The sequence below is a fragment of the Schistocerca cancellata genome, chromosome 5, assembly GCF_023864275.1.
Source record: "Schistocerca cancellata isolate TAMUIC-IGC-003103 chromosome 5, iqSchCanc2.1, whole genome shotgun sequence".
In the NCBI taxonomy this organism is placed as follows: domain Eukaryota; kingdom Metazoa; phylum Arthropoda; class Insecta; order Orthoptera; family Acrididae; genus Schistocerca; species Schistocerca cancellata.
The window spans coordinates 426,494,808-426,513,009 of NC_064630.1; the positions used below are offsets into that span (position 1 = coordinate 426,494,808).

Sequence of the window (18,202 nt, forward strand, 5' to 3'; positions counted from 1 at the left end):
AAACAAGGAAAAAAGTTATAATGACTAATAATGTTTTACAGTCTGCAAAATTATATCTTCCATGTAGTCTTATGGTCAGTTACATGTATTTCATTCGAAAAAATATCAGCAGACACAATGAAATAAACTGATCAAAAAATGAAGAACTTTAAACAGAACTCTTACTTCCAGTGCTAATTATAAAAAAATTACTTTCAAAGAAAATATCAATATTCAAAGATATAATATCAATAGATAAAAAAATCTACTCACCAGGCAGCCGCAGGAAAAAACAAGTGAAAGATGTGGAAACACACGAGCTTCCCAAGCCAGTGGCTCTTTCTTCTGGTACAAGAGTTGAAAGGAAAGGGACGTAATAAAAGCACTGGTGAGGTTTATAAAATGTGAAGAGTTTAGGAAAAGTTGCCTACAACCCAGGATCGTGTTTATTACCTTATCTTCCACTTTGAAGTTCTTAGATTTTCAGATGTCATCCAGCGCAAGCACCAAAATTCAATCTTTCCTTCTCATACTGTCCAGTAAGTCTCCCCTGAACCAGGGTTCTAGATGACTTTTCTATAACTCTTCCAATTTCCCGATCCTCACCAACTGTTTTCCTTCAACCCTCTTTCATTCCTTTCAACCCTTCTGCAAGAAAGTAGCTTGTGCTTTTCCACATCCTTTATGTGCTTTCTCCTTCCACTGCTTGGTGAGTTGACTTTTTATCTAATAAATCTGTTGTGGAACATTTAGAATATTAATATAATTCTAAAGATTGAAACTGCTCTAAACACACCACATAAAACCGTATTCTATGTGTCATTAAAAAGCAATAGCAGCTTAAAAAAAGAACACAAAAGCATGAAGATAAAAAATAATGAGTTGTAATGCTGAAAATATCAAAACACAAATTTAAATAAATCAAATGTATTCTACTAATGAGCATTAACCAAAATCCTTGCAAACTGCCAATGAAAACTCTTATTACATCTGCATAATTATTAGACAATACACAACTTCTTAAACATTCGTTAACAGATAAATAATGAATATTTGATTTGTTGAACTACAGATAGAAACCTGCACATAAACCAAAGATAAAACTGAAATTAGTACACAATATTAAATGTGAAGGGCTCATATTAAAAGTCTTACTGCCAGAATGTGTATAGAAAAGATATGGTTCAACTTTCAAGTTGAGCGCACAGTAAAGAACTATAAATTTTGTTACATTATTTTCTATGCAATCGAGAGAAAAAAATGATAACTGTGTGACACTAAAGAATAACATAAAACATCTGCTGGAAATATAATAAAATTACATACTGTGCTGCAGAGAAAAGTCCTTTGCTTTTATCACCTATTATCAGTTGTATGCTGAATACTACAAGCCGCACATTAGGCTGGCCCTTGTATCAGCACCATGAGATGGCAGTTGCATGAGAAGTTGTGAAACTCGTACGCTGGTATTAGGAGGCTGTTATGTTCTGCTGCCCAACAGATGGGTTGTAGCTGTGTTGATTGGTGGTCTGATGGCAGAGAAGGGTTGTGGAAACCGCTGGATGCAAATTTGTGGGCCTAAGATGTCTGGGGCGCCAGATGCGTAGTTTGTTTCAAGTGGGAAGTTCTCAGGTTGTCCCGGGTCATGTCGGTAGCAAAAACATGAAGAGCAGACTGACTTGAGCCAGAGATGGTAGACTGAAGGGAGAATATATCCTGAAAATTTTGGCATAATATGAAATACATACTATCTATTATTTCCCCAACAAAAATCACATTAAGCCAGATGCAGTGAAATTTAGAAAAAACTATGTGTTTAGTTACATATGAATTTGCATGCATACTGGCATATATCTATTACCAAGAGAGCTTCAACCCCGTTAAAACTGCACTATTGTGAATATGTTATTTCCATGTTTAATATCAGGAAAATAAAGTGAGTGTTTGCAAAGGGGTAATACACCTAGTGGCAAAATTTGTAAATGAGATAACAGACATGGCAAAAAATTGTACCTTGAATGTCTGCGGCCTTCATCTCTCCTTGTGCGTCCCGTAGACATTTCAACCCTAACTCGAGTTCCACACAGCCTCCTACAAATTATGAAATAGGTTCTAAATATACATATCTATGACACATGAAATAATCAACAGGATTTAATAATGATAGCTCAAATCAATACTATGAGTCACATGTGTAACATACTTGGAAAACAGATGTAATCCTACAGTGCCACAATGACTCAGGGCAAGAAAGAAATTTAACAAAGTTATTTTCAACAAATGCACATCGTGCATTCTAATTTGAAAAACTTAAGTCTGAAGGCAGACTGACATCTTTCAGCAAACTGGCTTAAAAATTGGAATGATTTAAAACTGATCGTAAATAATCGAATGTACTACCAAAAATCATCTTTCTGCACTATGATCTCTTTCTCCAGTCAATATTTCTCCAAGTCAGATGAATGCACTATCTCACTCCCTAACAAGCAAATGGTAAATAGACCAAAAATTATCATTCAAAAAGTGACAATGCTCTGTTGCACACCAAAATGTTTTATCAGTTCTCTTGCAGAGTAATGACAATGTTCCATATGACAAAACATGCAAATGTTCCAGCACATGATGTAGCTATTTTGAATGGGAACTTTCACTGGAAGAGGTTTCAAACTAGTGAGAATAATTCAATCAGAATGACGATATATGAAAAAGTATTTTGACAGCAAAATTCATCATTTATTAAGTAATGCCTTCTTCAGTAAAGGAAACATGACCACTACTTTTCCCAATGGGGTCCAGACTACCTCATTCATCATACACCTTACACCGTACAACTTAACAGCTTGCAACTACTTCTCCTTTGAAGGAAAGATATACAAACAAATCTGCTGCACCCACATGGCACCCTCCTATGCCAAATTGTTTATGGGCCATCTAGAGGACATCTCTGTTGCCTTCCAAAATGCCAAACCCTTAGTCTGGTTCACATTCACTAATGACAACTTCATGATCTGAACTCCGGGCCGAGACATCCTATCCTCATTCCTTCACAATCCCAACACCTGCTCTCCCGTCTGCTTTACCTGGGCCCCCTCAAATCCACCAGGCCACCTTCTTGGACATTGACCTCCTCCCCTCTGACGGCTCCATCCACACTTCTGTCCACATTAAACCCTGTCATCCACACACAAAAAAAAAAAGCTTCCCACACAACCTGGCCACCTGGGGATGGCATATCAGCAGTAACAAAAACTCCCTTGCTCAGTATGTTGAGTGTCTCACCATAGCGTTCCCAGACAGGCACTATTCTCAGTTCTAGTTCGGAAACAGATTTCCCATGCCATATCCCCACACAACCTCAATCCCCCCTGCTACCCCGAGAACCAGCTACAAAGAAACACACACTTCGTCACCCAACAGTACCCTGCACTGGAACAACTGAACCACATCCTTTGCCAGGGCATTGATTACCTATCATTGTGCCCTGAAATCAGGAACATCCTACCCAAGGCCCTTCGCACCCCTCTTTAAGTGGTGTTCCCACCCAACCTTTACAATAACCCTCTGCTACTCCCAATCCCAAACCCTTGTCACAGGGATCATATCCCTCTTGAAGACCCAGACGCAAGACCTGCACAATCCACCCACCCAGCAGCTCCTATTCCATTCCTGTCACAGGCTTATCCTACCCTGTCATAAGCCAGGCCACCTGTGAAAGCATCCATGTCACTTACCAGCTCTGCTGCAATCATTGCACGGCTTGCCATATAACTGTCCACCAGGATGAATGGCCATCGTCAATCTGTGGCCAAGAGCACAGCACACCACACTAAGGCAAAACATGCAGCTGAACGTAGCACGTTTGATTTCAAAGGTTGCTTCACTACCCGAGCCATCTCAATCCTCTTCCACACTCTTTGCCACTATCTGCTTCTCTGAACAGTGCAGATCGGAATTATTCTTGCAGCAGATTCTCCGCTCTTGAAATAATCCCAGGCTCAACCTACTGTCCCCACACCCACCAACCAACAACTTCCACCCCCTGTCCTATTCTCGTCTCCCACCCTCTTTGTGTGCCACCCTTTGCCTACACACTTTCCCCTTCCCTGCTCCTCTTGTTTTTTCTCTTCCACCCCCCACCCTCCCCACCACACAAAACCCCAAAGCTACACCTGTTGACAATTTAGTCCCTGCATGCTCTGCCAGACGGTGATTTTCCCTCTCCCCACTCATACCCTGTTATCCCTTTTGCTTCCCAGCCCCTTCCAGATTGCTGCTTCCATGCTATATGACAGCTGCATTCCGGTCTGAGCTTACAGAGATGGCGGTCATGTGTGTGTAAGGTGTGCTTGCTTGTGTGAATGAATGTGGGTTTGTTTCCTTTACTGATGGTGGGTTTGGCTGACAGCTACATTAAAGTGTCTTTTTGTTGTGCCTGTGTGCAAGTCAGTGTGCTATTTTTACACTGAGTAGCAATCTATCTTTTTCTTATGTTTTTGATATTCCAACCTGCAGTTTCCACTATTTAAGTCAGGCCTTACATTCATCAGCTAATTTATTGTTCAGAGATTGGGAACGGCTAATGTTAATGCTGAGAGACAGTCGAGAGGGATTAATTGACACATTTAATTTTGCCAGAACATCCATAACAGAGCCCTATGCTACACACAGCCTATAAGATGAAAACACTCTGCTGTGTGCATGTCTTTGCCATTTCTGAAACTTTATGAATAGCATTAATTCTTCTGTACCATTTTGGATTGAATATATGCAAGTGACAATTCAAGTCAAAGCACCTCTTAATATCCTTAAATTTCACTGTATCTATTTTCTGGTTCTAATTGCTCTGATGATGATGGAATGTTAAACTTTTAACTTTCCTTCATATCTGCCAGTGCTCAATGGACAGCTTAATTTTTAACTGATATTAGATCACCTCTTAAGTGATATGTTTGCTTGACAGCCATGCAGCATATCTTCCATACGAACGGTCTATGCCTGTGGTGTCCAAGTCCCATTTCCTATGGTCACTAAGCTAAGACAATAAGGCTACACAGTCGTAACCAGAAAAATCGTGAGGGACAGTAGTGTCCCACTTCTAACACTCCATAAGGCTTGCACCATGCCTTAAAACATTTTTCACCACTGCTTCTATATAATACACTCTGACTTAGTGGAATTTCATTGTAATGACATTGATATCACACACTATTTCATCACCATCACATTAAAAATTATTCTTAATTTGGAGATGATTTACAACACGAATGTAGGAACCTCGTTCACATTGAGAAAATAAATACTTGGATCAGTTTAGTGGCATTAACAGTATATGATCACTAACCTAGTTACCTAGATGGTTATCACACCAACACAACTCATCTTAAGTAGATCAGGTTCAGACTGCAAAATAGATAGCATATTCTGTAACAGATTCCATGCTGTATCAAGAACTTAGGTGATTACCTATGGAAACAATAGACTTTTGCTTTTTATACCTGTTTTTGAATTATTATTTCTCTTTAATTATAAAAAAATAGAGAGCTATATATGCATGTATAATGTGGTATTAACATTGAACATTTTTGCTCAGAGCATAATTTGGACCCTACATCTCTTTTCGCAAGCATTACTTTTCGTCAGGTTCATTCTTATTTTCCTGTTTGTGTGGTCTGATATACCTAAAATCCCTACAACACTCATCACAGACTAAAGAAGTCTTCATTAAAAAGGCTACTTACATTCCATCAAGTGCTCGAACAGCATCCTTTGCATCTCTAGGATCTTCAAACTCTATGAATGCAAAGCCTGGAGGGCTTCGAGCTACCCACACATTTCTAAGGGGGCCATATTTACTGAATGCCCTTTCCAGATCATGCTTGGATGCACTGGGACCTAAATTTCCAACATACACTTTGCACGACAGATCCCATTCACGAAATCTAGACATTTTCTGCAAACATACAAACAATGAATCAATTATAAAGTTTTTAGAGCACACTTGTAACAACTAACTACAATGTAAACATGTCAAGAGATTTACAAATATCATGCATTTTCTCATCAAAAATACAGCTAAATACTGACCATTTACAAACTAAATTTTTATGTTTATTTCAGTCTACAATACAATGTATTCTCTGCTCAGAAATTAATGTTTGGTGTAGTTGACTTGTCAAACCAAGACGATACCAGCCATATTTCACGTTTAATTGGAAAGGGAGATGACCAAATATATTTATGGCTGCATAATTCTCCCCTTTCAGAGCAAGAGTTTGTTTAAGCTGGGCTAGGGGAACCCATGGTAATCCTGGTGTTGTGGTTGTGACTGCTGCTATTAACTTCAAACTGTGACTGTTTCTTCATAACAAACTTCATAAAAGAATGTGAACTGTCATGTTGTTGTCAGCACACACATATTTTTAAATACTTGCATGTATGGGGTTCACGGAAGGATACAAGATATTCATACAACATGTTACTGTGCAGTAAATACTTTGTACCTCTGTGTCATACTGTCCAACAAAACTGTATTCCTAATGCTTCCATCAGTCAAAATCTTGGCAAATACACGTAAGGCAAATGTTAATGAACACAGCATTAAAAAAGATCTATTTCCAACTCACATTCTGTTCAACACATATACCTAGAAATTTTTAACATTCAGTTTTACAATCTTTTATTTCCCCTGACCTACTGTTACCTAGGATGGTAATTTCTGCCATGTACATATTTGAAGGAACTGTGTTCTTGTAAAGCGACTAGGGCTCAGATTTTTAGGTTTTCATGAAATGGTTTTTAGCCCTTTATTTTCTTGGAATAGCCCTTTTTAGGTTTAAACACAATATTTAAGCCTTTTTGGAGTCTTTAATGGAAAGGTTTTGAACATGGCTGCTTGGTTCAGTGACCGTTTATAAATCAAAATTGAAACAAATGAGCCCTCGGTCACCATTTTTAGTCTTATAACCAGGTTTCAATACTTCTAAGAGTGCCTTCATCAGAATTTAAACGTTTAAAGTGGCCTATAGCATATTTACAAATTTCAGGGATAAGAAATTTTTTATACACTCCTGGAAATGGAAAAAAGAACACATTGACACCGGTGTGTCAGACCCACCATACTTGATCCGGACACTGAGAGAGGGCTGTACAAGCAATGATCACACGCACGGCACAGCGGACACACCAGGAACCGCGGTGTTGGCCGTCAAATGGCGCTAGCTGCGCAGCATTTGTGCACCGCCGCCGTCAGTGTCAGCCAGTTTGCCGTGGCACACGTAGCTCCATCGCAGTCTTTAACACTGGTAGCATGCCGCGACAGCGTGGACGTGAACCGTATGTGCAGTTGACGGACTTTGAGCGAGGGCGTATAGTGGGCATGCGGGAGGCCGGGTGGACGTACCGCCGAATTGCTCAACACGTGGGGCGTGAGGTCTCCACAGTACATCGATGTTGTCGCCAGTGGTCGGCGGAAGGTGCACGTGCCCGTCGACCTGGGACCGGACCGCAGCGATGCACGGATGCACGCCAAGACCGTAGGATCCTACGCAGTGCCGTAGGGGACCGCACCGCCACTTCCCAGCAAATTAGGGACACTGTTGCTCCTGGGGTATCGGCGAGGACCATTCGCAACCGTCTCCATGAAGCTGGGCTACGGTCCCGCACACCGTTAGGCCGTCTTCCGCTCACGCCCCAACATCGTGCAGCCCGCCTCCAGTGGTGTCGCGACAGGCGTGAATGGAGGGACGAATGGAGACGTGTCGTCTTCAGCGATGAGAGTCGCTTCTGCCTTGGTGCCAATGATGGTCGTATGCGTGTTTGGCGCCGTGCAGGTGAGCGCCACAATCAGGACTGCATACAACCGAGGCACACAGGGCCAACACCCGGCATCATGGTGTGGGGTGCGATCTCCTACACTGGCCGTACACCACTGGTGATCGTCGAGGGGACACTGAATAGTGCACGGTACATCCAAACCGTCATCGAACCCATCGTTCTACCATTCCTAGACCGGCAAGGGAACTTGCTGTTCCAACAGGACAATGCACGTCCGCATGTATCCCGTGCCACCCAACGTGCTCTAGAAGGTGTAAGTCAACTACCCTGGCCAGCAAGATCTCCGGATCTGTCCCCCATTGAGCATGTTTGGGACTGGATGAAGCGTCGTCACACGCGGTCTGCACGTCCAGCACGAACGCTGGTCCAACTGAGGCGCCAGGTGGAAATGGCATGGCAAGCCGTTCCACAGGACTACATCCAGCATCTCTACGATCGTCTCCATGGGAGAATAGCAGCCTGCATTGCTGCGAAAGGTGGATATACACTGTACTAGTGCCGACATTGTGCATGCTCTGTTGCCTGTGTCTATGTGCCTGTGGTTCTGTCAGTGTGATCATGTATCTGACCCCAGGAATGTGTCAATAAAGTTTCCCCTTCCTGGGACAATGAATTCACGGTGTTCTTATTTCAATTTCCAGGAGTGTATAAAAGTGTAAGTACTGACTAACAATACAAGACAGTACTTACATGTCACATATAAAATAAATAACAGGCCAGAAGGGCTTTAGTCACATTTTTTTTAAAAAAAGTATGCATGAAGGCAAGCCACTATGGGCTGCTCATGCCTGTACAGCCACAGGTTACAACCTGGTTAATACGACTAAAAATTGTGACCTTGGGCTCATTTGTTTCAATTTACTCTAATGGGAACTATAATGAACACTAGCATTAACATATTGTAGTTTGACAGTTATTTTAGTTCTTTGTGAAAAATTATTAATTATTCCTTATATTGGCACTAGAAAAATGCATAAACAATTGAGACATTTGCCCATGCTACGATTATGTTCTCTTTTTTATAAAATTATTTTAATTGGAGGTTGTTTACTGATACATACGACCACAATACAATCTGTGATGTAACGTTGCAATTAACAAGACACTTTTTTTTGTGCCACACCAAGGCTGAAAGAGAGATAGTATAAACCATTTTTTCTTCCCATTACAATATTCATGACTGTCACTACCATTTTCAAAATATGACTGATTTTTGACCACAAACTTCATAACTGGTGGTTGATGTACATGGGGCTGCTGTCAGTATGCTCAACTGAGGTTATGGAGTTATCTTTAGTATCCTAACATAAATTTTCAGTCTATGGCGAAATGTGTGTCAATTTGAAACTTGTGGCAGGGTTAAAACATTGCGCCAGACTGGGATTCAAACCTGGGACCTATGCCTTTCCTGGGCAAGTATTCTACTGACAGTTATAGATGCCAGACTCACCATCCGCCTTTACAGCTTTACTTCCACTAACACATCATCACCTACATTCTAAACTTCACAGAAGTTCTACTGTAGCCTTGTGGGACTAGCACTCCTTGAAGAAAGGATTCCTACTGCAGACATAAGGCCTAACCACACAGTCTGGGGGATTGTTTTCAGTATGGACTTCCACTCTGCAGCAGAGAGTGCACTTAGGTAGCTTATTACCTGTGAAAGGCAAATGAAAGAGGTTCAAGTTCTGGTTCAGCACACAGTTTTAACCTGCAGGAAGTTTCAAATCAGTGCACACCCTGCAGCAGAGTGAAAATTCATTTTGGAAACAACCTTTAGGCTGTGACTGTCACATCTCCACAGTACACTTCCTTCCAGGAGTGCTATTCCTGAAATAATATGGCATTGTGTGGATTGTCACCGAGTAATGTGTATCAAATTTGGTGAAAGAGTGTACACAGGCTATGGCTACACAGGAGTTGCACCCGGCTGAATATACAAAATGCGGAATAGTCAATGTTAAAATTCTGGATCACGAGCAAGGTAAAAAAAATACTGTATTTTTTTCGGGACCTCTTTTGTCATTGTTGTTATGGTTGTAAACAAAATGAATATCAGGTGCTATCACAGCCATGTGAATTGTTGTCAGTGCTGTAAACAAAACGTATATCTCACTCTGTGACAATTGTGTATCACTTGCAACAGATCTTGGAAACTACCCAAATACCAAACTGAGATTGACTAATTAACTTATTTTGAGAGAGGTGTGTTGTGGTCTTTGCATACATAATTCTTTTCCAGTACGGATGAGTAGTAGTGAGATTGGTCCATAATTATTATCTGGCTTACTACTTTTCTTGTAAAGGGGTCTGGTAATTGTAATCTGCCTGTGTGTGTACGGCAATGCTTCTTATGATTATATTGCTTTATAAAAGGAATGAACAGTCTCAAAGTAAAGAATAGTCTCAAGTTTTACCAGGTATAAAATATGGGATACACACAGGAGGAAAAATATTAAATCAAACAGTTGATTTTATGCAGCTTACAATAAATATATTCAATTTTAACAGTGAACATTCTGAAACTACAGTAGGTTTTATTAAATACTTTCCAGTCTGCACCAGATCATGCATTGTAGCAGACGCTAATAGCATTCAGTATATCTTCACCATTCATCAAAACATTAGTTTAGCAAATTAATGCAGTATCATCTGAAGAAAACTAAAAAGTTACTATATGGATGGCCAACCACGACAAAAAAGTTTCTTTGAAAAAAACTGAAACCTTCGACAAACGTGAAACCACTGAACTTAATCAGATCAGCACGGACTACAAAATGAATATGTTACGCTAATACTGTTAACTTGAATGAGGACTTTTCATCTAAACTGACAAAATTAGTTCCACACTCTTACACTGTAAAGTTTCACTCAAAAAATTACAACATACTTAAAAGGGTCATCTGATGTAAGCATTGCCACAGTATCATTGGATTCTGATGAACATTCCTGTTTAAACATCCCAAATAATGTCCAAGGAAACCACCAGACATCTGAGTCTTGCTTTGTGCATCTTATTACAAGTAACACACAAAGCATTGTAGGTAAAAAAATTAGTTGTGTGCGTTTGTGTTATTTGTGAGAACATAAAACATTATCTCTGTATGCTCTACAGCATTCCAAAAATATTACAGATCTGACCTAAGTACCATATACCACTGTTATAAAAATAGCTTAGCCATCGAAAAACTTGGTGCAATGGTAGGAAGGTAAGATAAACAGCTAGTATGAAAGTAAAGTTTACAGATTTATACTCTATAACTTCCTCTGCCACATCGACTGCATTTACTTCATCTATATTATTGTTGTTGACCTCAACATCCATAGTAGACCCCCTGCAGAACTCCAGTGCTGACGTTCAATTTACGAATTCCCTCCAGGGTGATACAGCCCCTACCAAGTCACACATGTCATGAAAGTAACACCACCCCGGAAGTCATCCTAGCATCACTCAACCTTGGTCGCCTCACTGTGGAGGTCCTCAATCCAATTGGAAGTAACCACCTACCTGTCCTCCTCACCATATCCTACGCACTATTCTGTCCCCATGCACCCCATCCCACCTTCATCCAAAAGCTGTCCACAACTACTCCCCATGCCAACTGGAATGACTGCTGGGGATCCATAGATACACTGACAGAAAGCCACCTCCTAATCAGCTAACATCGCCCATGGCACAGTCTTCCTGCCGCAGATCTAGTCAGATGCTATCTCCATCCATATCCCAACTAAAGCCATATATCCTCATTGACCCATTCTTCCACCACAAGCCACACTCCTCCATGAATCCCGTCGCTAATATGACTTTCTCCTAGGGTCTTGTGACTGGGATATATTCACATGCCACTGGCAAATACAACAACGCATTACAAATTCACTCAATGCGAAAAATGGCTGGATTGGCACAAGACTCAATGCTACACCCCTAATCAACTCTTCCAACTAGAGGAAAGCATTCCACTGATTTGCCACCTCCTCTCCATCACCCTTACACTACTGTATACCACTATCCTCCCTACAGTCACTATCCTGACCTATGGAAAACCTCTAAAATCCCACTTTTCCTCATACTGAACAAACCCCCATTGATACCCCCTCCTATTGTTCCATCTGCCTCACCTCACTGTTCAACAAGATCTTTGAATACATCCTTTTCCAACACATCCATCGACATCTGCTTTCTGTTACCCAATGTGGCTACTGTCCCTCATTCTCAGCTGATGATCAGTTCCTGAACCTCACCCATTTCCTATCTCAGAAGCTCAGCAATCATAAATCGGCCACATTTATTTCTCTTGACTATGTATGGCATTCCAGTCTCCTTTTCAAATGCCAGACTTATGCACTTCCAATCAACTGTGTCCACCTGCACCCTACCTAGTCTTATCACCCATTCTATGTCATTGTTAACACCACCAGTTCCCATACCTTCGACCACACTGCAGGAGTGCCTCAAGGTCTGTTCTCTCTCCTCCCCTTTACTTCTAATACCCTGCTTATACGCCCAAACCATCTCCTCCCATCCACCTCCTTCTATATGCTGATGACACTGTTTTCCTTGCCCTCTATCATACATTACAGAAATCCCAACAGTCCTTCCAAATCCAACTCAATCAGTTTATCTCTCTGAATAACCAATAACTCGCTTACGATTAACCCCTTCAAAATCCAGGCAATGATTATGGAGATTACCGCCTGCACTTTATGTCCCCACGACTTATACCTCACCATTTATGACTATCCTATCCAGTTAACTTACACACTAAAACACATTGGACTAACCTTAAACTAGCAACTAATGTGGAAACCTCACCTACTAAGCATCCAATAGATAGCCAACAATAAACAAACTACTAACTGGCCAAACATTTGTACTACAACCATCCACTGCCTTTCATACATAAAATCCCTGATCTGCACCATCCTTTGCTATGCAAATGTTACATGGATATCCATCCCACCCAAGATCTGTAAGTCCCTTCAGAGCTTCAAACTCTACACTTTCCACATCCACTTACCTTCTCCCAGAAGAGTCCTTTACCAACTCATCAAACTCCCACCTCTCCTCACTCACATTGAACATTTTCAAATAAACTACCACCGCAAACTCTACTCCAATAATCCTATCGTCCCCACTCTCCTTTCTAATCCAAGTGTGCTGCCAAACCTTTACCTACACATCCCACCAATCCTCTGTCTGCACACCCTCCACATCCTATCACAAAGAAATTTCAACTGTCTCTCTCTCTCTCCTAGACCACAAACTTGCCCCCAAATATATCCATCCCACCAACTCTGAATCTACCCTACTATACCCATCCCCCTCCCCCCCAAGTGCTCCCTCCTTGTCCTAACACCTTTTCCCCTTTCCTGTTGCTCCCCATCCACTTTTCCTTTCAAATTTATAGATCCCAATACCAACCACCCCTACCTCATCCCACCTCTTACCAGTCCTCAATCCTCATCACCATCCCCTTTCCTACCTCCATCCATATCAACCTTTCTATTCATCAACACACTATGATTCCAGCACAGGTCTTATTCCAGTTTTAGTGAAAGTGTACAGTGGTATGATTTTAATGTTTAATTCTCCCCCCCCCCCAATGTGCTTAGTGATCTTCAAGTGTTATTAACTGTGCTGCTGGTCGACTACTGTTTTTATATTGTTCTTGAAGACAGCATCATTAGTTCTTACATCCCCCCATTATCACCATATAAAAAATTAAACATGATAAATATGTCTTTATTTTGTTTAACTTCTACGTTAGCGTATAATGTCTACTGGCTGAAGAGCAGGTTGATTGTACTGCTGCCACCCCCCCCCCCCCCCGCCCCTAAATGGGGTGAGAGGGGCGAGGGGGGGGGAAGGTAGGGGAGGCTGGGAGGAGGTGTGTGTGTGTGTGTGTGTGTGTGTGTGTGTGCACTTTCGATAGGCCCTAATGACTTATATGACACAATGTCTTAACTTTTTCTGTTTACTCACTGATGTGACATTCTACAATATATACTATAAATGCAAAGCAATAACTTTGTGCAATGTTTTTTTGTCTACAAACTGTCTAAAACTACAACACAGCTTCTAAAACTTGAACACATTCTCTAGATATGGTGAGATAGAAAAGGATACGGAACTTATATTCGAGACATGGACACCCAAAAAAACAAAAGATTTGACACCCAAAACCTTTTCATCAGTTTTTCAAGTGCGTATATTTCGATAAACGACAGAAGCTACTGCACAAAATTGACGAAACGATAGTTTGGCTTCATGTCGTATTGTCAATTCTAGGCTGTACCTGTCCGTAAAACTACTATTTATGGCTGATTATAAATGGACTCTCCGTGTAGTCCTGTATTTTCCCTGATTTTAAATGCAGTATCGTTGTACCAGATATACTACAAAATCTACCAGGACTAAACTGTTATTTAGCACAAGCATTTGTTTACGTAGGTCTTTACCAAAGCAGGGCCTTGTAAGAATACCTTCCACAATAGTTATCCGAACGTTGCCGTTTTGCATGCCAGTAGGGAGCAACTTCGGAGTCCATATCTACGAGACGCTGTATTTGTGAAATCAAAGGGGATATCTAGCTGATACTTTAAAGCTATCTATCCAAAACAATGTTGACCCTCCCTACGAAAGGTCATTATATTCCTAAAAGGTCCATCGGGGATACCGGCTCACTTGACTTAATATGAACCATAAGAGAAAGCAAATATGTGTAGGAAATACTTCATCTACGATTGTTGTGAATTTTCGTGACTTTCTTGCTCAATTCGTAGAGCTCTGTACTTAAAATGTCTACTTGCCCAATACAATGGCAGCATTTGGTGCGCTTACATTTGCGGCGACACCAAACTATTGTTATCTCAATCTTAACTGAGCTATATGACCTTACTCATATAATTAAATTAATTATCCTAATAAATGGCTGCCACTGACAAGAGGGCCTACAATAACATTACTGTACTATATAATATTTGCGTTCACGAAAAAACAAAACCAAAAAAATACAGCAAATATTTAAATGAATAATGAAAATAATGCACACCTATTTGTAAAGCGTTTAAAAGAGCAATCAAAAACACACAATTCCGTCGTAAATACAAAGACTCATACGCAGAAACCCTAACTCCCAACAAGTAAAACCTCAAGGCTCAAAGACTCTTGAAATAAGATTCGCCGAACCTATCAAATATCGACACAACAAAGTAAAAATGCATGCACCAAAAGCAGGGGGAGATCCAATTGCACTTTACACTGGCACCAGTAACTGACTCAATCAGCAACCATGGTAATACAGCCTAACCTATTTGATCAATATTGATTATAAAAACTATTTCTATATGATAGTTTACTGATTCAATTACATTTTTTTTGCACAAGGTACAACACAATGGAGTGCAATTCACTTGAGAAATGATATGCCAATATACAGCTCAGATGACAATTAGCATTTAGAATCTATGCCTTCCTTATTTTAATATTGTAAGCGTTGCTATGTACGCTCCATAATTTTACTCCATTTAATATTGTAGATCCGATCGTGTATCAGTTTTTACCTTGTTCATGTGCGTATAACAAATTTTATCGCTATGATCAGATGTCGCCACTATATTTTTCTGCTATCTGATTATGGTCTCAGACTTCATGTTTCCGCGTCATATTCTAAAAAATACGAGATCATTGGCTAGATGAAATTAATAGCAGGGTGCGGCGTAATCGCCAATATAGTGGTTTCTCTAAATACCAGTTCACTGCTTCAGATTGAAAACCTGATGGGAAGAGAAAACAATAGTATGCGGGAGTTCGCTATCCGAACGTACCTAGAACACGAACAATTGTGGTATTACGTCAACTGCAAGATAATGGGTGTACCTGAAGCGTACACAGCAACAGACAAAATTATACTCCGTCGATGTACGTTCAATCTGCAAGCTACCTTTACAGCTGAAGAACCGCGACACAAGGTAAGGCAAGTCTACAAAGATTCTGACCTCTTCCGACGAACAGGTTTACTTAAGACACTACTGACAACCAGATTTGAAAATTATTCGTCAGTAGAATCATACATGTCAAAGATAATTTCCATATTAAAAAATTAAATGATTTTAGCTCTGACGTTAAAGAAGAATGGATTGGATATATTATTCTTGCAAGACTTGTAGACTAGTATAAATTCGTGATTATGGATTTAGAAAACCCAAGTTGGCTCAATAAAAAATAAGTTACTGCAAGGAATAGACAACGACACCTGTAATAAAACGCCAGCGATGTTACTTTGCGAATAAACAAGAAAAAGCATTATATTACGTTCAAGAAAAGTGCCAGATGGTACAACTGCAACAAGTGTGTGCGTCTGGCAAAAATTATTGCAACAAGAGCAAAAACAGTGGAAAACTTGGATCAAGACAGCAATCTACTAGACGTTCTTTTCAAACGCAGCTGCAGGTAAAGGTACACATTCAGAAAGGTATGTAGATTCATATACAGCAGCACACATGTCCAAATATCCATTTGATGAAAATAATGCTAAAACAGTGATAGGCTTGCAAACTGTAATAGCAAATAATGACGATGTATCTGTGAACGGAATATGATCGACTGATTGTTTATAATTTGGCTGCATTTGGTTACATTATATAAGAATGTGTACTTGTAATACACAAGAAGTCAACCTAATATGTTAAAACATTTGACCTAGATGTTACAAAAAAAACTAAAACTGGACAGTAATCATCATAATGTTGTGTAACTTTTTCCCGCGATTAATATTTGGCTCTTAAAGCTATTTATGTACTACATATCACAGTGTATTCAACTGATTATGGTATATACAAATAAGTAGTAATGGCATTCCTCACAATCTTCATTCTTTAGACACATGCTTCCCTACACTATAAAATTCTTTTCCTATTAAATAATTCTTTAGACGTCTTTTAACACTTGCTGCACTGTAGACTCTTAGGAAAGCGCTTTATCGTTTGTACAGCTGATTACTGCAGACCTTTTCTGGTAGCTCTCACTCTGTGTGGTACATTTCTCAGATGGCATTTATTCAGAACTTTTTTCTAGTAATATGTTTCCATTGATTTATGAAATAATTGTTCTGTGTTTGTATTTATATAGAAATGTCAATATTTTTACATTATTGAATGTTGATCTGTATGATTCCGTTTGTTTTTTATTCAAGGTGGTCCCAAAGGCCTTTTCTTGCAATACAACAATTAGTTTGTATTACTGCTGTTGGAGTTTCCTCAAGCTGTAATTCTGTACTGTAAATATGGTTCAAATAGAACATGTCCTTGGAAGTAGTTTGTTAGCAAAATATGCAAGCTGTTACATTATAAATATTACATTGCTTAATTTACAGCTCATATTATCTATATGCTGTCTCAGTTGAAGCTTATTGTTAACTGTAATTCCCAAAATATTGATAGAGGTCTACTCCTCGAGGTTTCGTTTAATCTATGAGTCTATCTATGTAATCTTCCTTTTCTCTATTTGTGTACATCATGAAAATTGTCTTTTTTATATTCATAATAAAATTGTTATATATGGACCGCTGTACTAAGTTGTTTGTTGACATAAACACGCTTCTTTCAAGTGTTTACAGATTTGCTTCTACATTTACTGTTGTTGTGTCATCGGCATTCAGTGTTTTTTGATTCTTCTCACTGACTTCAATACAGTCACAATCTAACATAACAGTCGCGACACTTCGCCTCGATTTTGTTGCCTACAGCGCCAGCAGCGCCCCAAGCGGCTGGTAGGTTGAACTGTGAGTTCGGCGCGATCGTGAAAGCGAATAGTGATTGATTATTTTGATTTATACAATGGTTTTTACCATCGGGAGCGTTTGTAGCGCAATAAATTGCAGCAACAACAGGAAGAAGACACCACAGCTGTCTCTTTGTAGGTTTCCTAAGGATCCTGAGAGGTATATACTATCATGTTACTAAACTGTATCGTCAGGATTCACTTGCAAACTATATGTGTATAAATGATGAATGTATCGTTTTAGGAGCAGAAAATGGCTTGTTAATAGCAGACGAGAAGACCTTATGAAGAAAGACCCAGTTTACCTGTGTAATAATATTAGGTTTTGTCCGCTACCTTTCGAAGAAAACCAGTTCATGAACGCAGACAATAACAAACTCGTGTGGAATGCAGTACCCACACTGACATCCTAAATAAGCCACCTCAACTGCCGATGAAGAGGAAACTGCCACAAAGATCCGACAGTCAATCTAAAGCTGTAAAACAGTCGTATGACACAGAAGAAGCCAGTTCAGCTCTCCATGTATCAGTGCCAGATTCGTGAGAATCGTCACCACAGACGTGCTTTGACGATAAAGTGGTTAGATTAAGTGCAGCTGTTCATGTCTT

At 40.0% G+C, this 18,202-nt stretch overlaps 1 protein-coding gene across 2 annotated transcripts in view; it reads right to left on the reverse strand.

Moving 5' to 3' along the window:
* The window catches only part of LOC126187611 (RNA-binding protein 1-like), a 37,274-nt gene extending 22,260 nt beyond the window's left edge, over positions 1–15,014 (reverse strand). The window contains exons 1-4 of one of the 2 annotated variants that reach the window (XR_007537770.1): positions 14,865–15,014; positions 5,718–5,929; positions 1,993–2,070; positions 1,306–1,695 (exon numbers count right to left, since the gene is read on the reverse strand). Coding sequence is in view for 1 of the 2 variants with exons in the window: in XM_049928803.1 (XP_049784760.1) it covers positions 1,993–2,070; positions 5,718–5,926 (287 nt within the window). In the remaining variant the exon portion in view is untranslated. The remainder of the gene's footprint in view (positions 1–1,305; positions 1,696–1,992; positions 2,071–5,717; positions 5,930–14,864) is intronic. The other variant, XM_049928803.1, reaches the window with a different exon arrangement.
* Between the last annotated feature and the right edge of the window lie 3,188 nt (positions 15,015–18,202).